The 21,282-nt window shown below is 39.9% G+C and overlaps 1 protein-coding gene across 10 annotated transcripts in view; it reads left to right on the top strand.

The window, feature by feature from the left end:
• Positions 1-21,282, top strand: part of LTBP1 (latent transforming growth factor beta binding protein 1) — a 479,251-nt gene that overhangs the window by 323,502 nt on the left and 134,467 nt on the right. For 5 of the 10 annotated variants that reach the window (XM_033176069.1, XM_033176067.1, XM_033176077.1 and 2 more), the window contains 5 exons: positions 3,347-3,514; positions 6,801-7,028; positions 9,110-9,132; positions 12,276-12,375; positions 12,867-12,965. In XM_033176069.1, the coding sequence (XP_033031960.1) occupies positions 3,347-3,514; positions 6,801-7,028; positions 9,110-9,132; positions 12,276-12,375; positions 12,867-12,965 (618 nt within the window). The remainder of the gene's footprint in view (positions 1-3,346; positions 3,515-6,800; positions 7,029-9,109; positions 9,133-12,275; positions 12,376-12,866; positions 12,966-21,282) is intronic. The other 5 variants (XM_033176072.1, XM_033176071.1, XM_033176076.1 and 2 more) reach the window with 2 other exon arrangements.

The following is a 21,282-nucleotide window of genomic DNA, read 5'->3' as shown; positions in this document are numbered from 1 at the left end:
ACTCATCCTCATAGATATTAAGCTGTGAAGGGATTAACTGCTCATGTGGAATTTCATCCAAGAAATTATTAAGGATATTACAGATGTGGGTGGGAGTGATTGCAGACTAGTAAGGTTAGCTAGACCTTTATACCCTTGCTGTTTTCTGAAATCCTCCCTACTTTTCAGCTTCTTTTAAGTACCAGATTAATTAATATCTGCTTAATATTTGTCATTCACATTTTAACCCACTTACGCGTACTGTTCCATTATTGGAATGCTAAGCTTGTGGGAGTTATTTATATCCTACTGCTCAAGGTCATTGCAGTAGGTCTGATTTTTCACACACACACACACAATTTGCAGCTTGCAGCATAAATGGATCAATATGTTAGAGTAATATGTCTTTGAAAGTATAATGTGAGTTTATTATACGATCCTATAATTAAGGCCATAATTAAATATAAGTTGCTTAATGTATCACTGAGGAACCTAAGCAATAGTACCTTAGCTTTTTACTGTTGTTTTGTAATTGAATTGCCATCGCCACGGGCTCTGTGGTTATGACTCAGTACTGTACTTGGGTACAAAGCTATATGCTTGCTACTGGTTTGAAAATGTGTCATATGTCTCTAGCCAAGAGCAAAAAAAAATGACTTTCCTGGTGAATGTGGCATTTTCAGTAGGTTTTATGCTTCTGAAGTGCTTTTGCCTTTAGATAAAGTATCAGAATCTTTTTGCCATAATTTTAGTGACACATCCTGCACTAAATAGGATCTGACAAAGTACTATTTCAGTGTACATACATGTAAGAGCCTACAGGCACCCTTTATTATCACTCCTCAGGTTTAGTCGATTCTAGAGCTGTTTCCCCTCTTCCTTAGAAATCTTTTGGCATTTCTAGTTTTCTTTAGTGTAGCATAAAACCTTATGACTCAGTAGAATATATAATCACATGTACCATATTTTAAATAATAAATGTAGTATAGTGCACTAATGTGTTATCCTTTACAATTAATCTTCCAATCTGAGGTTAAAGATGTTCAGACAATAGCAACACCAATCTTACGTCATTCTGGGTAGCATCTTGTTTCTGGGTTTATGCATCATGTTGACCAGAGTGTGAAAATACTAGAGGCGTTTAATAAAATAAGCAGAATGCAAGTCATTTGAAATGACCAAAGGACAACAGGCAATTTAGGTGCTAAACTAGGGGCAGTTTTAAACGGCGCGCCCTGTCAGGTATATGTGGCATCCATGAACAGTTTTGGCTTCACATAGTTGTAGATCAAAGAAAATGTGAATTGTGAAAGCATCAGTAAAATTTAGGTATGAGAGAGGCTTTAAAGTAGTTGACTAGAGGCATCCGGTGCTCACCTCCTCCACAAAGAAGAACCAAAATAGCAAGTAGATAATCACACTTGGAACAGATCACCTAACAGAGAACACTGAAGTTCAATAGAGAAGTGACAGGAAACACCTAAGGCAGGGAAGGAGAGGGAACCAAGGCAGCCTGCTCGGCCAGGATTAACTAGGAGCCTGGGGAGGCTCCCCAGTGTAAGGAAAGGGTAAATGAGAGACCTCCGGTGATCCACATTCCCAGGTGAATTCCTGCAATCCTAGCCACAGGAGAGCCCTTTGGCCCTCACAGACTCTGAGACTAACCTAGGGAGCTGCCTAGAGACCTCGTGGTGGAATTGCTGCTGAAAGGGAGCTCCCGCACGCTGGGTCCCACACACACCTTCTGAGTCTTAAGCAGGTCCCACCGCCACTGGCCCCTGAGCACTCCTCTCAGAGGCCCAGGCCAGGCCCACCCAATGTACCACTACCATCACAGCTGGCACTCACCTGTACATACCACCTGTAGGCCTGGAGGCTGGCCTGCCCAGCCCATTGCAGCCACTGACAATGCCAGCATGGACTGCGTGGGAAGCAGAGGGTTGTCTCACTGCTACTGCCATCACCTATGCTATACCCACTGCCCAGGGACTTGAGGACCTGCCTGGCTAACTACTATCACTGCTGGCACCTAAGCAAGCCATGTAGAGACCCAAGAATTGGCCCACTTGGACCCACTAACACCAGTGCCCGTGTACTCTGCCCTCGGGCCTAAAGACAAACACACTTGGCCCACCTCTGCTACCACTGGGGCCTGAGGACTGGCCCACCTGGTAGCCTCCTCAGCAAAATTTTATCACAGAATCCACTAGCAACTGTACCTTAAGGCAATGCAGAAATCGTAGACACCATTGATGCCATTTACAGCTGAAGAAATCCTATGGAGACTACACTACTGCATGTACCCAGAATCAAAGCCAAAGTGCCCTGCCCAGATAGCACCGCAGATAACATCTTCAGGAAGTCCTCCCCTAAAAAAGGTGATAGAGGAATTGGGTAAGGGAAAGGCAAGTCAGAAAACCTCATTTGGATGGTGATATGATAAAGAAGAGCTCTGGTTGGGTTTGGGGAATGGGCAGAGGGGAGACACCAAACTGTCTGATTCAGCACCTTTGACTTGGCCTGGACCTGGTTCTATAGAACACACTCCATTCATATTTGCATTAGAAGATGAACTTCTTGAAGGCAGGGCTGTGTTTTGCTTATTTTCGTATTTGCCATGTGTCCTAGCAGAGTATTAGCTGTTAGGTTGATGAACTCTTATCTACTAAACATATAGCAGAAGATTAGGATTAAGGTTTAGATATTGGATGGCTATAGCCTCATATACTTTTGCAGTGTTTTCTGAGGAGCTGAGCACATCATCTCTTCCTTCTCCAGTGTGCTGTCTGGCTAGAACAGGGGCCTTGTCTGGCACTCCAAATCAGAAGCCACTTTCTGCCTCCTGTTCATGTTCACTGGCCTAGGGTGAGACCTGACGGGCCCTGCAAGCTCTCACTTCCCTGGAGTGAGAAGAGCAGATGCTGGCTTGCAGCATCAACCATGTTCCTCATTCTCCAAAGTGCCTGATTATTCATTAAATGCTGCCCTAGAATTATCTCTACTGTGGTTAAATATAGAAAACTAGGTAGTAATTTTGATAGTAGGTGACTAGGTTTATTTGGAAAGGTGGGTTTTTGTTGAAATTTTTCTCTTCATTATGCACACATACCTAATTGCATGCTTGCTAAAATGGAAGAAGGGACCAGAGAGGGACAGGGACAATCACTGTCACGACTTTTGGTGCCCTGACTCTAAAACTCGTATGGTAAACTGATTTTTCATCAGAAAGGTGATGCTCTTAACCTAGACAGATTTATCCTGCAGTATGGTTTTTAATTCATACCTTAGGGTTCATTTTATTGTCATTTGGAAAGCCAATGTAGTTTTGGTTTCTCATGTAATGTCAGGCTTTATCTCTCTGCTTCAGCTGATCCCCCTGTGATCTCGGAAGAGAAAGGGCCCTGTTACCGACTTGTCAGTTCTGGAAGACAGTGTATGCACCCTCTGTCTGTTCACCTCACCAAGCAGCTCTGCTGTTGTAGTGTGGGCAAGGCCTGGGGCCCACACTGTGAGAAATGTCCCCTTCCAGGCACAGGTAAGACATTTTCAGCTGTATGCGCACATAGATTCCCAGCTACATGAGTACACAGGACAACTTTGGCAACTTGGGTCATTTTTGGTTTCTCACTTTAATTTTTAATAATACATTGTAAATATTTTTATCACTTTTGTAGAAACTGTACACAAACAATGTTGAATCAGTGGGAAAAAAATATGTGCAAAGAGATTTTTCCCATTTCTGTGTGATATCAGACTTCCTTTTGAATATTAAGAAAAGCCATTATATTTTATCTTCAATTTCCAGGACTGTGAGTCTGATATTTAAGTGTAGAGAGACCAGAAGGCTCTGTTGGGCCATGTGCTTTCCTAATGATTGGCTGCTCATCAATTCACAGTAACTGGACTTTGTGCAGGTTGACTCATTTACTCATTTACTGAGTATCATGCTTAATTTCTTTAATTGGAAATGGAGGGAATTATATTCGTGATTGAATGTATGCTGTGAAGATTAATAACTTAAGGACAGATCTTGCCAAAACTCCTGAAAACTTCTGTGGGAGTTGAGTATTAAGAAGTAGATTATTCTTTATCCTTCGATTTGGTACATAATTGCCTTATGCCCTGAGAAGGCAAATCGATCTCTTTAAATACCTTACTTCTACCAATGAACCACCAGCTTCTCAAGCAAGATGAAGTAGAGTTAAGTGGAAGAGAAAGAAATGTAACCTGAAAGTATTAGACCTGATATTAACAAGGAATGGCCTCAATTTCACTTACTTGGGGTGGACATTAAATGGTCTCCTCAATTGCATGTTAGATAAGATGCTTTCCACCTAGGAAAGTGTCTTAACTGTCACAGGGCCATGTAATGTCTTAAAATGTAACTTACACCATAGCAGACAAGATTTAAATATAAGTATTATGACTCACCTTTGTTCATGGTTAGAACCAGAAAGAACTGCGTTAAGGCAAACGATAATACAACATTGATGGTATATTGGTAGACTAGATAATTTTAGGCCTCCAAAAGGTCCTAGTACCCTCTTGTGCCATCTGGTCCATTTTTTTTCTTTTTTCGTTTTTTTTTTTTTTTTTTTTTTGAGATGGAATCTTTCTCTGTTTCCCAGGCTGGAGTGCAGTGGCGCGATCTCGGCTCACTGCAAACTCAGCCTCCTGGGTTCATGTCATTCTCCTGCCTCAGCCTCCCGAGTAGCTGGGACTACAGGCGCCCACCACCACGGCTGGCTAAGTTGTTTTTTTTTTTTTTTTTTGTATTTTTAGTAGAGACAGAGTTCCACTATGTTAGCCAGGATGGTCTCGATCTCTTGACCTTGCGATCCGCCCACCTCGGCCTCCCAAAGTGCTGGGATTACATGAAGTTCAGTTTTTAAAGCTTTCAGTTTGTGAATTTATTATGCGTATTATTGTGTGTCTGTATAATGTGATTTTAATTTAAAATTTTTTTTTAATATTTAGCTTTTAAGTTCAGGGGTACAAGTAGAAGCTCAATTTTGATGGCTTTGTAATTCTTACATGAAGCATAAATTGAAATGGTGACTGTAACTCGGGGATGCTCCTCTAGTACTATCAATAAATTTGAAAATAATGTTCAAGAGAAAATTTTTGCACTTAATTTTTGGTTATATGGTGATTTTCACTAAAAATATTTAGTTCATTAATTCTTTAAACTTGGTTTTTAAAGTCATGTTTTCTTCTGGAAACATCTTTCCAAGTAAAAATTGTTTTTCCTAGTTAAACATAAGAATGAGGTTCTACCGTTTAGTGTGTGATCCTTAGAAAAACAATATTTTAGCATACTATAAGCAGTATTTTTAGAGTTTTCCTTTTTATTGAGAACTAATTTTAGGTCCCAAACATCCAATAGAAGATCTCTTGTTCAGTGAAAGTGAGACATGACTTATTTTACATTCAATTTTAAAAGTAGAAATAAAAAAGTTAACCATAAGCTCCTTGGTGTCTGCATTTGGTAATTTGCCTCCAACACCAACACCAAAGGGATTAGGTGGATTTTTCCTCTGAAGGCCACACACTGCCTTACCCTACTTCTCCCCCTTGCCTTTCCCCTTCACTATTCATCGGGATTATGCCATGGAGGTTAGCAAATCACATGTGCTGAGTCTACTTTTTTTTTTTTTTTTTTTTTAAGAATACAAAACCACTTTTTTTCTGGCAATGATAGTGATTCCAGTGCACAGAATAGCTCCTTGGCCTCTGGGTAATTAAATGAGCTGGTCACGGCCAGGCTTTTGCCCAGTTGTTGTTCCTTTACTTGAAAATAGCTGCATCTTGATTTGGCATTTCCCTTCTTTCTCGATTTCTACGTATCATCTCCAGCATGTTTCACTTCTGTAGACTCCTCTTCACTATTCCGAGATTCTCCCCTTCAGAAACACCTCCCCTTTTCAGTCCTCCGTAATCGACATCCTCTTACCAGCTGATACATGGCATTTTGGTGGAGCCCTTTGTGTTCTTCAACTGGAAACAAACCGTGAGGATTTCAGCATCTCATTTCCCTGAATAGTGATTTTTTTTTTTTCCTTTGGTAACCTTATGGCTCTTCATCTAACTTAGACAAATGTCACTGAGTTCTTTGTTAATAACTAATGAAATTACATCAAAGCAAGAAAAAAAAGCCTGATTTTTGCCAATAACACGTATACTTGCAACATGAGATGTATAATACATATAGTGTCTTCTATATATAAAATGTCTCCTAATGTATAACCTAATATTATATATATTTCCTAATTGGTTGCTGATATATGTGGGATGGAGGGCTAACTACATATATATGTAGTTACCTCTGTATCCATGGTTATGCATCAATGGATTCAGCCCAATTGGTTGGTTGCATCTGTGGATGCAGAACTGGATATGGAGGGCTGATCAGACTATGCAATTTTATGTAAGGGACTTGAGCATTGCAGATTTTGGTATTCACAGGGGGTATCCTAGAACTAATCCCTCATGGATACTGAGGGATGACTATGTATATAATATGATACATAAAATATATGCTAAGTATATGCTATACATAATATGTATATTCTGATTTGGTAGGATAAGGAATTACCAGATGGAAAAATGTTTAGTAAGAAAAGAGTTGGATTTTTTTCTGTAAATATGCAAGTTTATCAGAAATTCAAGCAATTTGCTTACATTTTGCACCTGTTTTTGAAGTTTTACAATGTAACTATATTAGTGATGATTTATTAAGAGCTATTCATCATGATATTTTCCTCTGTATAAGTTTGCACTGTTAGATTTTTAAAAGGAATATTTTCCCATCCCAAATCTAGCTGCTTTTAAGGAAATCTGTCCTGGTGGAATGGGTTATACGGTTTCTGGCGTTCATAGACGCAGGCCAATCCATCACCATGTAGGTAAAGGACCTGTATTTGTCAAGCCAAAGAACACTCAACCTGTTGCTAAAAGTACTCATCCTCCACCTCTCCCAGCCAAGGAAGAGCCAGTGGAGGCCCTGACCTTCTCCCGGGAACACGGGCCAGGAGTGGCGGAGCCAGAAGGTGAGAGCGGTGATGGATCATGGACTCTAGACATCTATCTGTGTGTCTTTGCTTTGATTTCCCTGTTTATAACCCTCTAGAACAGAGTTTCTCAGCCTCAGCCCTATTGACATTTTAGAGTGGAGAATTATTTGACTGTGGGCTGCCCTGTGTATTGTAAAATGTTTAGCCACTGCTCTAGAATAATATGTACCTAGTAGATAACAATATTCCATGGTAATTTCAGAATGTCGTCCTGCTGTTTGGGGGCTACTTTATCTTGGCATTTATTCCTGGAGAGTGATCTAGATCCTTCAGGGAATAGCCCTAATTCATTTCTTGTCTAGAAGGTCATTTAACAAATATTTATTTGTGAAGTGGAATCCACAGACTTTCAAAAAGTTAAAGCATTAAAGTCTAATGGGCAGTCAGGGATCATGGAGGGTGAAATGAAGGAAGCTAAGAAATTGTAAGTTGAAGAGATCTGGTGACCACCTAGTGTGGTTCTTCCATTTACCCTCTGAGGAACCTGAGACCTAGAGAGGGGACATGACTTTTCAGATGTCATATAGAGAATATGTAATGGGACCTGTGACCACGGAGCACCTTTTCCCAAGGAAAGAGTTGAAGGCCTTCTACTTGAGAGGGAGTCTAGAGACAATGGACTTTGACTCTCTCTCTTTGGCATTCAGGATGTGGGGTCATCCCTGTCTCTTTATATAAACCAGCAATATCTGATACTTCACATATCTTGCTTAAAAAAATGTTCACCTCAGAAGGAACACACCGTTTAGATTTGTATGGAATAGACATATTGTCTCTAATAAAGCTCCTGTTGGCTTTTCGCAGTTGATTCTTAGGTCAGAATTCAGGGGGCCATTTTTGGGTGCTGTTGAGGAGATAGAGTGCCCAGGCTAGTGTTGTGTTGGGAGCTTGCCACAGCCTTCTTCTTGGTAAGGCAGGCTTTTTTTCTGAGCTCTGAACGTTTGTGTGTTCTGGCCTATTTGAGTCTATGCTTTCACTCACTGCATTTCTTCCTTGGTAAGGCAGAACAGACAGAACCTAAGCTGGAATCAGCAGTATTAATCAGTTTGCCCCTAGACAGTTAGTGTCATGGCCAGATGTTTGCAACTGTTCATTGTTTGCACAGACAGGAGGAAATGGGCCGTAGTTCCAGATTTTGCCTCAAGACCTTCTTGGTGGTGGGTTAGGCAGAATAAAAGATTAGTTGACTTTCTCCAACCCCAAGAATATTGCAGCAATGATTTTAATTTGTCTGGTACCGTGATTGCTTTCAGGAGTTAATGCTCCTACCCAACCTGTAAACTAATGTTTGTGGAGACATTGATTGACTTATGAGAAAAATCCTGGTGAATGTTGATCCAGGGCTTTAGAACTAATATGAAGGACTGATTAATGAAAAGCAAGCCTTTAAAAATACAAAGGCATCACCAACAGCCTCACAATAACCTTTATGATTGTGTAATGTATAATTTGTTCAGTATATTGATGCTAATCTCTAATTGGCCCTTCCTGGCTTGTGAAATTCTTTTTTGTAATTTAGTTAGCATATCTTTCTGAAAATATTCACGGGCTTCATTAAAGATTGGAATACATCAAGAATGCAGCACGTATTCTCATGTCTCTTATTGAAATAAGTGACATTCGTTTTTAACATTGACACCAGAAAGCATTGCAAACATTATATACCATAAGGATAAGCCTTTAACCAATTAATGAAAACGTTTGTTTTCTAACATATGGAAAGTTCCACATAATTGAGATAAGGCATAAAATGATGTACCGGAAAGTTTTGCCTTCTTCAGCTTTTTCATTTAATTTTGATTTTGAAAGAGTTTGAAAGACTTATTCACGTCTCCATGTGCTCCGGTAGCTGAGGAGTAACAGCACTGAGGGTTCTCTGTTAGTCTTGTGTAAAATTCCCTAAAATGGCAGGTGATCCTAATTCTGCATTTGCTGTAGTTTGATTCTTAATCCTTTTGCAGAGATACTGGACTTCTATTGCTTTTTAAAAATTGAAATATTTTTAAGACTGAATTGTCTTAAGTGATACTAATACCGTTTTTCTTTTCTGGTTTTAGTGGCAACTGCACCCCCTGAGAAGGTAATTTATTCATTGTTGACAAGTCTTTTTGTTTTCAACCCTCCAAATGATTTTCTCTTAGAATATGTATGGATTTTTTAGACTTAAATTTAGTAACATCTCTAATAATATGCATCATTTGGTTTAAGTTAGTGTAGCATTTAGTTATTCAAAAACATTTATTGAGCCGTTGTTATAGACTGGGACTATTCTCAGTGTTAGGAAAGCAATAGAGAACAAATAGGACAAAACTCTCTACTTTAATGAAGCTTCAATTCTAGTGAGAAGAAAATGAGGAACTAATGAGAATCAAGGGCATAAGTAGAATTCAGTGTCACCTGATGGCCTGGACCATCTGTGAAAGAAAGGCTGTGACATGCTTAGATAAGCCTGTATTCTTAGAGCACATAAATAGTTAGTGAGGTACTTCTTAATTCAACTAAAATTTAACATACATATTTGAATTGAGTTGAATAAGAACAGAACTGACACTTAAAAGTTACAATCAAATACTAGAATGTTGCTTTTTGAAAAGTCAGTCTGTTGGCTTTTGGGCATAGAATGGGGCTATGAATTGTGAGACATTTTAGTAGCAAATGTAAACATTTACCGGATCTAAGTTCTGTTTATGTAATATTGTTCCTTCTCTGAATCTGGCTTTCTTTATTTAATGAAAACATTCATTTTCATTAAATGAATGAACTTTATGTCGGAGAACTACTATGATATATTGCTAGACTAAATTATCATTGCATTTTGAAATGGGATCTCAATGCACATAACAGGCTTTAATTTTCTTTTTAATCTCCTTCTCCATAATAATTACATGAAAATTAGGTAATTATTAAATATTTATACATTTATGTACCATTCTTTAAACTGACAAGAATGCATTGTTAGAATTTAGATGAGGCAATGCATACATAAATTATTTTAAATAGTATTCTAAATCTTTATCTTATAATTATGGGATAGAATAACATAAATGTTGTAACGTAAGTGCTAAAATAATCAAGAAAAAGAGACTGATGATTTTGGAGTGATAGCACTCGTCCAGAAAGAGGTTATAGTATTTTGAGCCCAAAAAAAGTATAACAGATATGCATACTTTATGTGTACTTTTGAAACTCTTAGCATCTCTAAAGATCAGTCACAGAGAATAGTTTGCAATTTTGTTGATTTTGAATTTAGTTCTGGTTGATATATGGAAGTAATTATTTAGTTTGTAGGTGGGCCAGCCAGCAGCCTGGCAGTCTCATCATAACTCAGTTCTTCTGTCTTTATGGTTGAATTTTATAACTTTCATTAAAAATCTAAAAGAGATCCTAAAAAATTGTCTTGTATACTTTTACTGCATTTTATTTGGGGAGGAGATAGTACAAAAAATGCAATCATAGCCTTTGTTGTCTTGGTACTTACAAAAGTCTCATGATGTTATGTGATGGATGAAGAAAAGAGAGGATGCCCAGAGATGTGCAAAGGTGTGGTGGAGGGGACAGCCAGGCTCATGAAAGACTTGGTCAGAAACAGAATTAGGGACTGCTTTGGAAAGCTAGAGTACCAAACTGCCGTTGTAAATCAGTGGGGAAATACCCTGAGTCTCGACTGGATCCTATTTGTTAAACGTAGAAGTGGTGTAGAGTAGGAAGTCTGCTGCCTCACGGTGATGGGAAAAATTCTGTCTGTAAACTGCAGGAGTGGATTAACACCTGATCCTGGTCTGTTCCTTGTTGGCACTGGCCATGGCTGCAGGGAATGGGGTGTAATTGAGACTGGTTGAGGTCATCTCTAGTAAGTAATAGAAAGCTAGTCTATATTCTTAAGAAGACAGAGGAAATGTGGGAAAAACTGCTAAGTGCTCAATATTTGTAGGAGGTGGATTTGGTAGGACTGCTCAAGTTAAGAAGAAAGAGGAAGCCAGTTAGATTATTACAATAAACTGAAAATGAGAGTGAGTCCAGCCTAGGGAGGTAGGGTCTATGGATATGAAAAAGGGTGAACAACTATAAGAAAAAAAGTATCAATGGATGGGGCTTTCAATAAAGAATGAAAGAGAGAGGACTAAAAAGTGACTTTAAACCTGGATGGGACAGATTAAGGACTGTGGCTTTGGCAGAAATGAAGTTGGTATGAGAGCCTGGACAGTTTTGGAAGGGGGGCTGGAGGTATCTGTAGGATACCTAAATGGACTTACTCGGTAAGCATTTATGCTTGCAAAGTTGGATTTGTGATGAGATATTCAGGCAGACTATCTTAGAAAAAGCAGAAAAGAGGTGATACTTGAAACCAGGAGAAGAGGGTAAGAGGTTAACAGAGGCCAGAGGAGTAAGCTTTCTGGAAGAGGACAGAACCAAGTAACTCGATGAATACTTGAATGTAGTGATGATACGAGCTCTCTGGTCCCATCTGGTGTGAGTGAAGTCTCAGGTCCTTAACTAGGCTGATTGTTCAGTTGGCATGAGCCCTGCACAGTTATAACTGGAAGCTGAGCTGTGGATGATGGACTGCTTCTTTGCTTGAGGTCCAGGGGACAAGCTTGGGCACCAAAATGTGTGATAAAGCCCCAAATCCTTCTCCAAGCCAGCAGATTTCTGTTGCTCTGCCTGGCTACCACTGTTCAGAGAACTGGAGTTGTAAAGTTATCAGATGTGAGGTTAAAGGAGGCCGTAGTGACTGACTGGTTTAAAATATTTTAACTTACCATGTGTTCTTTGTTACGACACATCTGCTATATCCATTATTTAATCTGCAAACTGTGGCTGGTCATCTCAGTGGGACAGAGCCACATGTGAATGAGGCAAAGGTTTAGTCCTCTTTGGGGGTTAGTTTTGCCCTATTGCAGACCAAATATGGACCCCTGGGCCAAGACATTTGCTTACAAGGTCAGACTTTGGGCCTCAGGGAAATGGCTGAGGATATGTGCATGGATCAGCACCACTGGGAAAAGTTTAGGGCTTCCCGTAGTAGCATCACATCAGTGGTTTTTTTTTTTTTTTTTTTTTTTTTGTAATTTCACACAATTATACATGTAAGGTCCTATGATACTTCTTTACCTTTCTAAGAATATAATTAATTAAATAAAAATAGATGTGGGAAACTAAAAATAATTTCCACTTTCAATTCTTTTTTTTTTTCTTACTCTCTTTTAAAATACAACCATCCAGGAAATACCTTCATTGGATCAAGAGAAAACCAAACTTGAGCCTGGTCAACCCCAGCTGTCTCCAGGCATTTCAACTATTCATCTGCATCCACAGTTTCCAGGTAGCCTGTGTTGATCTGTGCTGTTTGTCAGAGTATTCTGAATAAAAATGTAAGACGGGAAATTTTTGTCTTTGATTTTGTTTAGTAAATTACTAGGCTTCATAACTGAAGTTCAGTGTTAAGTATAGTAATATACTTATATAATGTTAGCATAATTACAACATTGTAAGTATTGCGGTGGTAAAGATAAGAGTTTTTTTTACTGTTTTCTGTGATCCGGAGTGGTATATTCTATTCAAATGTTATCGAAGGTTATCATTTGATGAACGATCATTTTTCTTGGCTTCTGCATCACTCTCAGATATTCTTGCTAAATGTTGAACCCAGAGCTATAGATTAATACCATGAGCCTTAGGACATAGAACAGTTCTTCATATCTGAGAAATGCTGTGATATATTGCTAGACTAAATTATCCTTGCATTTTGAAATGGGATCTCAATGCACATTAACAGGCTTTAATTTTCTTTTTATTATCTACTTTCTCATATAGTAGTGATTGAAAAAACATCACCTCCTGTGCCTGTTGAAGTAGCTCCTGAAGCTTCTACGTCTAGTGCCAGCCAAGTGATTGCGCCTACTCAAGTGACAGGTTGGTGCAGTATTTTTACGTTATACATCACATGGAGGAGACGTGGGGCTGAGCTTCATTTTAAATGTAGTATCAGTTGTATAAGCTTGCTCATGGCAGGGTTAGCCATAAGAGCAAATATTTGGAAATCATCTAAATACAGGTAAAAAAGAGGAGTATGTGTAAATAAATTATAGTACATATGAAACGGAATATCACGTAGTATTAAAATAATGTTTGAAAAGAGTAGTTAATATCATGAGGAAATATGGCATAATCTTTGTTAATAAATACAGAATACAGGCTGGGTGCAGTGGCTCATGCCGGTAATCCCAGCACTTTGGGAGGCTGAGGCAGGCCACGAGCGGATCACGAGGTCAAGAGGTCAAGATCATCCTGGCCAACATGGTGGAACCCTGTCTCTACTAAAAATACAAAACATTAGCCAGACTTGGTGATGCACACCTGTAGTCTCAGCTACTTGGAAGGCTGAGGCAGGGGAATCACTTGAACCCAGGAGGCAGAGATTGCAGTGAGCCAAGATCACACCACTGCATTCCAGCCTGTTGACAGAGTAAGACTGTCTAGAAAAAACGGCCAGGCATGGTGGTTCACGCCTGTAATCCCAGCGCTTTGGGAAGTCAGTGTGGGCAGATCACTGGGTCAGGAGATTGAGAACATCCTGGCTAACACAGTGAAACCCCGTCTCTACTAAAAATACAAAAAAATTAGCCGGGCATGGTGGCAGACGCCTATAGTCCCAGCTACTCGGAGGCTGAGGCAGGAGAATGGTGTGAATCTGGGAGGCGGAGCTTGCAGTGAGCCGAGATTGCGCCTCTGCACTCCAGCCTGGGCAACAGAGCGAGACTCCATCTCAAAAAAAAAAAAGAAAAAAGAAAAAATACAATGTAATGATTACAATTTTACTTTTAAAATTTCTACAAACACAGAAAAAAGAAAGAAAATGCATCAGTGTTCAGTTCTCACCAGTCAATACAGGATCACGGATAATTATGTTCTTCAATATATTTTTATTTTCAAAGTTCTGTATAATAAACATTATTGTAATCATGGGTGAAATAGTATAAAAATGTTTTATATTTTGAAACAAATGAAAAATTATAAATGTCCATATCCTTAATGTGTATCAAGTGCTGATAAATCAATAGGAAAAATACTAACAATAGAGAAATGGAAAAATAATACAATCAGATAATTTGTAGGAAAAAACAATACCAAGAAGCATGTAACAGAAAATTTCAACTTTCCTGGTAATCAAAGAAAGGCAAGCTAACCTACGGTAATATCTTATTCCTATCAAATTAGTATGTAAAACCTAATCAAACTATTTTTATCAGGGTGAGATTGAGACTCTCTCACATTGCTGAAGGGAGTATGTGTTGGGATTTTCCAGAGAGACGGAACCAACAGGATATATCCAGGTATATAGAAAGAGCTTTATTGTGAGGGATTGGCTCACACCATTCTGAAGGCTGAGAAATTCCAGGCCAAGGAAAGCTGGTGTTGTGGTTCCAGTGCAAACCCAAAGGCTTGAGAAGCAGGGGAGTTGGTAGCATAAGTCCCAGTCTGAGTCTGAAGGCCTGGATACTGGGCACGCCAGTGTCTGAGGGCAGGAGAAGATGGATGTCCCAGCTGGAGCAGAGCAAATTGCCTTCCTCAGCCTTTTGGTTGTGTTTGGGCCCGCCCCCAACAGATAGGATACCCACCCATGCTGCTGAGGGTGATCTTTACACAGTCTAACCATTCAAAGGCCATTTTCTTCCAGAAACACCCTCACAGACACACCCGGAAATATGTAATCAGCTATCTGGGTATCCCTTAGCCCAGTCCAGTTGACTCATGACATTAACCATCAGAGCACAGACACACCCGGAAATACGTAATCAGCTATCTGGATATCCCTTAGCCCAGTCCAGTTGACTCATGACATTAACCATCAGAGTATAAAGCACAAACTGGCGATATGTATAAAAAACTTTAGGAATATTCAGAACTTCTGACCTAGTAATTCTATTTTAAGACATCTTGTCTAAGGAAATAATGTTCCCAGAGGCTGTGGGTAGTAGTTTATATGAGTGGTTGCCTATCAAAGACAATGTATAATACAGAATAAATAGAAATCACTGAACATTCAACTACAGGGAAATAGATAATTATGTTACATCTATACATTGGAACATTATGTTGCCACCAAATATAGTATTTTTGAAGAATTTTTATTGAAGTATAGCAGGAAGTAGTCATACAATATTGCTAAATTTAAGATGAAGTATAAGAAAATGAATGACATAGAGTATTATACCAGTTTTTTTTAAAGACATATATACACTGAGAAAATGCTGGGAGAAAATACATTAGATGTTAGCAGTGGTTATTTTTTGTAGTGGGAACTGAGAGATTTAAGTGTTTTATTTTAGATTTTTTTATTTTCCATATTTTATAAACTCAACAGTTTATTTTTAGAGTCAGAAAAAAATGTCACTAAGGGGCACCATCATCAACTGTAACTGAATTTGTGATGCCACTGCAGGATGAAGTTTGGCAGTGTGTTATAGGAGCTAAGTGGAAGCGTTTGGAGCCTCCTTTAGAATATTCCCTCCTCAGAAACATGTTATGATTCCTTTCTAATAGAAATGTTCTCATATGTTAAGCTTTTGGCCACTTAGTGAGTCAGTAGGCCAGGAGCCTCGCTCTTCAGGGTGCAGCTGCAGTCACCTAGCCACAGCTCAAGATCCAGACATCCCTGCGCTCTCAGGGGCCAGGAAGCCCCACTTCCCCCACAAGCTCAGAAATGCCTGCTCTCACTCCTTGGCCTCTCCCTGCTGCCAGCGCCTGCTCCAGGGTGGAGCAAAGTTGTGGCCAAACCCAAGTGCTGTTGCAACCCAGCTGGGTATGCATGTGCTTGGGGCAGCGCTGACACACCAGCCCCGTGCCGCCTCGGCCCCCTCTGGACATTGGGCACCAATGAGCATGGAAGGGAGACTGAGGGGAAGCTGAGGGTGGCTCAGTGTGGGCTTACAGGTGCCCCTCAGCATGAACAGCCTAGGTGTGTGGACAACATGTTAATGGAGGGAGGCAGACAGGTTCCTGGGTGGAAAGGGGTGAGTCCCCAGTGAAACCCCACCTTCAAGCCAGGAATGGCCTGAAGCCTGGGGCTCAGGCTGCCAGTTCCAGGTGTAGTCTATGGTCCAGGGTGAAGACTTCATTGATAACAGTTTGGCCAACCGGATGGTGTTTTTCTAGGCCTGCCATGACTACTCATGTACCAATCAGCACACACTTGCTTCATTCTGAGCCCATAAAAACCCTGGACTCAGCCAGACTCACACAGATGTCAGGACTACCAACTGTGAGAAGGAGCTACCCACTTCGGGTCTCCACAACTTTTCGGGATGACCTGCCTGCAGAAAGGAGCTACCCACTATGGGTCTCCTGAGAGCTGTCATGTCACTCAATGAAGCTCCTCTCCACCTTGCTCACCCTCTAGTTGTCTTTGTACCTCATTCTTCCTGGATGTGGGACAAGAACTCAGAACCCACTGAATGGTGGTAGTGAAAGAGCTATGACACAAACAGGGCTGAAACATGCCCCCCTGATCACCATGTTGGGGGTGCTGAGAAAGGGAGAAGAGCTGCGTCCCTTTGGGGAGCCCAAACCTAGGGGCTCCCCAAGCCAGAGCTGTAACAGCCTCTTTGGTGCTGTGTGGTTTCTGGTGTCTCTGAGCTTTCAGGCAGCACTATGTCTGCCATCTCCAGACACTGGTGCCTGCAGCAGAAGTTACTGCCAGTATGTCTGGTCCAGCCACAGCCTCACATGAAGCCTACACCTGTGCTGGCATCTGGAGCTGCCCAGTCTGCCACAGCAGCTGGCATGCCTGGCTGTGTGTAGTGGCTGGACCCCATGTTCACTCACTCACATACCCCTCACCACTCCACACCTGGCTTGCCCTTGGCAAGTGTGGGATCTGGGCTGGCAGCACAGGCCAGGCACAGCCTGCTAACAAACTCAGTGGGTGTGACCAAAACTTTGCAAAGGTGCCATTAGTCACAGAGGTTCTGGCTGGCAAAGTGATACCCCAGGGATCCTGTGACAAAATTGTAGTGATTTTTTTTTGATGGCCATGACTAAAATTGTTATTCTCTATTCTGAGATCATGTACGTATCTACCCACTTTATTAAGCACACTGATAAGAGACTGCTTTGTGCTGCAAAGCATGCAAGCAAATAATACACTGTTTTGGACAGCAGGGATCTTCTAATTGTTTATCGTAATGTTAAAAAGAAAAAATGCAGTAAGACATACTGTAATTCACTAGTTCTTTGGAAATACTGCATTTCCATTTTTTCAATGTGAAGATAAACTTTAGTTTTGAATGGGCATGGCTGACTTAAGTGGACAAACGTCTTTCAAACTAGCTTTGTAGAGGTTAAGTTTAGCTAGATAAATGCAGTTTCAACATTTAAATGTAGCTGTGTGAAGGGTAATGAATTGACATTACTCAGCTTCAGCTGAACTGCAGAGCTGGTTAAAAAAAACAATGAAAGTAGCCTTGCTATAGGAAGTTTTAAAACACAACTTGTTAGAAGCTTAATTTGAGTTTGGCAGAAATACAGGGCTGACATCTGCTGTCACATGTTTGAAGCATGAATGTATCCTTCCAGGAAACAAGTGATGCTGATTTTTTTTTTTTTTTTAATGCAACAGTTGCAGGTACTTCCACTTTCTGTAGCACAAGAATATTTCTGAAAAAATCCATAGGGGGAACATTATAGATAGAGAGTCTTTGAATTGAAATGGTTTGCAACTTTAGAGCTGCACTATTTCACAGCGATCTGCATTAGCACAAGAAGACTGTTCTGTATCAAATTTAATTTAAATCAAAAGTGTATGTTCCCGTCGGTTACATATGGGGGCCAAATGCAGATTTTAGGGGCAGTCTCATCAGTTCTCTCAGGAATATTGCATAATAATGTTTTTGTCTCTAAAATACAGAGGAGGTAAATATTATTTGTTACTGTTAGTTTCTCCCATGGTTGAAGAAAGGGATAGAATAATACATTAAGAGTCTAAAATAAATATCGTCAGCTCCACATTGTTTAGTGATTATATCTTTACGATGGTGAAATTGGAAGTAGCTTTTTCAGATTTAGCCAAACACACTTTGACATGTGATAATTATAAAGTGAGCCACATATCTGCAGGAAATACGCGTGATATTTTCCACTCTTAACAGCTGACTTGGTGGCTTGCAACATTATTGGCATACTGTTTTCAAGTGAATTATATGTTTCAGCATATAAATTCTTGATTTAGCATAGTGTCTTAATAGCTAAAGGATAGGTTGGAAAAATCAAACCTTTATTTCTCTGGCAGATATTTGCAAAGTGAAAACGTCTGTTTCAATTGTTGTGGGACAATCTAGGCTCACTGTGGGGCAGTTAGAAAGCCAGGGCATTTTTGTAAACCTTTCCATGAGTTAACATTTGATGCCTTCCTCTGGCTCTTCCCAAACTTTCTCCATGGCTCTTGCAGACTGGCCAGAAATTATTCTTTGACTGACTTAACTGCCTTGTGGAAACCTCTGTAATTACCATGGCCCAGATATTTAAAAAACTATTTGCTTATCATATATTTTCCCGAACTCAGAATTGACCCAAAAATATATGTCTCTCAAGCATATTACCAGTGTCATTATTGCCTCAATAAACTCTTTATGCTGATAGAAAGTAAACTTTTATTTCCATGTGAAATCATCATGCTTTAATATTTCCAGACTCCGTTCATTCATTCATTCATTCAGGGAATCACATTCCTTTAAGAAAAAAGCTAAAGTCAGCATAGTCATTTTCATATTTTGCTAAAAACTTTCTGTTTCAATTAATTTTAGAATATAAAGATACCACACTGTTACATCTACCATTGGCCTTGTTGCTGGTATAAATAGAGTATTTGGTTTTCCATCATTGGCTTTCTGTCATGGCTCTTTTTCCATATTCTAGATGGACTCCAGCAAAAGAAACAGAATAAGGTCCTTGACCTGGAGAAGACGAGATTTTCAAGGAACATATATAGTAGGGAAGAGTAGGGCTGTCCTGTGAACCAGGTGGCATTATGAAGGACATGTGAGAGAGTCCAGTGGGGAGCACTCCCTTGATGCTCTCTCTGCAGAGCCAAGAAAGCCACGCATGCTAAAAAGACAAGACATTCTCATTCACCACATACTCCTGACACAAGAAATGAGTGCTGTCTGTGTGAGACTTGACTCTGGTGTATTAGAGCCCAGTTTCTAGAGTTTGGATTGACACAGTTTGATCAAAGAATCGTATTCTTCTACATGAACTGATCTACTCAGTGGGAAAAGGTTTGCATGCCGATGTGTAAGTGACCACTTAGGAAAAATATAAAGTATCTTGTCTTTGCCCTAAAAACCAGAAAATGCAGAAAACTTTTCCTGTTCTTTAAGACAACATTCTCAGGACTTGTGTACTGTCTATGTGCTCAGGAATGAAAAGCTATTAGAAAAGGAGAGAAAACACAGGGGAGATGCGGGAGAGACATGTTTTATACGTTTTAAAGTGTAAGCACCAGTAATTTATTTTTTTTACCTGATATTCAACTTTTTTTTTTTTTGAGACAGATTCTCGCCCTGTCACTCAGGGTTCAAGTGATTCTCCTGCCTCAGCCTCCCAAATAGCTGGGACTACAGGCACACGCCATTACACGTGGTTAATTTTTAGTAAAGACAGTATTTTTAGTAAAGACAGGGTTTCACCATGTTGTTCTGGCCAGTCTCAAACTCCTGACCTCACCTCAAGTGATCCTCCCTCCTCGGCCTCCCAAATTGTTGGGATTACAGACGTGAGCCACCACACTTGGCCTCTGATGTTCAACTTTTTGATGAGTAGTGAATAGAAAGCAGACAGAGGTGTTTTGAAGGAGTGATGGATGTTTTCTCTCTGCCTACGAGAGTGGAATCTTTGGCTCATGCCTGTAATCCCAGCACTTTGGGAGGCCGAGGCGGGTGGATCACGAGGTCAAGAGATGGAGACCATCCTGGTTAACATGGTGAAACCCCATCTCTACTAAAAATACAAAAAAATTAGCCGGGCATGAGGCAGGAGAATGGCGTGAACCCGGGAGGCAGAGCTTGCAGTGAGCCGAGATGGCACCACCACACTGCAGCCTGGGCGACAGAGCAAGACTCCGTCTCAAAAAAAAAAAAAAAAAAAAGGGTGGAATCCTGCCTGGCAAAGGATGGAGAGGATCTCTGAGGTCAAACTGATGACAGTTACATTAATTAATCACTTGTGTAAAAATGGGACAAAGTAGAAATCAAGTATGTTTCAGAAAGTGTCCCTCTTTCCTTTGATGTATGTCTTAGTACCCTCTAGTGGTGTCAGCCTAACATTTTCTTACATGTAACGTGATCCTGACAGACAGGTTCAGCGTTTGCAAGCCACGTCTCTGTATACTTATGTATGAGGTAATCAGCTAAAAAGCAACAAACATTTTTTTATCAAATTCCAACCTCCTAGCTTCTATCTAAGATATTGAATTGGCAGGAAAGGTTGTTATTATTCATTTTATTCCTAAGACTAAAGAGTTATAATTCTTCACTATTTGTCCTAGCTCAGAGCTGAGTTGAGAAGAAACACTTTAGCTATGTTGGCAATTTGTGGCATAGGAATATATCACATTTTAATTAAGCATCACATATTTTTGAAGACTTGTTCATGCATGTAAAGAAGTTCCATTCTAAGGCTGTCCCTGCCAAATGACAAATATTTGGTAATCACCAAATTGGTGTTGTGGGAGTGGCTTAGTGACTACTCATCAAACTTTTCATGAAAACCCCAGATTTATAGCCACTTAATTTGTTCTGAACCCTTGCCCTGAGTATATTAATTCACCTCCTAATTTTTTTTTTTTTTTTGGCAATTATGGTCAACATGTCTTTCTGCTCTATGAAAATGGCAGAGATGAGTATAAAGATAGGTCAATAACCACAGGGAAAAAAGCAGAAGAAATCTAAACACCAGTAACTTGCAAAGGAAGCTTCGATGTATAATATAGAGTCGTGTGCATCTCATGATGTTTCACTAAAAAATTCCTATAAACAGAAGAGAATTCTTACCTGAAAATCTATGAGTATAACCTGGTGAAGATTACCTTTTACCTTCAGATTTTAGGTACATGCAAATGATATTTTTAAGGAAGACTTTTCGGATTATGAAAGTGCCAAGACATGCTTATTGTAAAAATTTTGAAAAATACAAAAAAAAATGAAGAAAATGCTAATCCTAAAAACTATAAAAC

The sequence above is a fragment of the Trachypithecus francoisi genome, unplaced genomic scaffold (assembly GCF_009764315.1).
Source record: "Trachypithecus francoisi isolate TF-2019V2 unplaced genomic scaffold, Tfra_2.0 Lachesis_group17, whole genome shotgun sequence".
NCBI lineage: Eukaryota > Metazoa > Chordata > Mammalia > Primates > Cercopithecidae > Trachypithecus > Trachypithecus francoisi.
The sequence above is the reverse complement of the archived record's forward strand: the minus strand, read 5'-3'. Positions and strand labels throughout refer to the sequence as shown.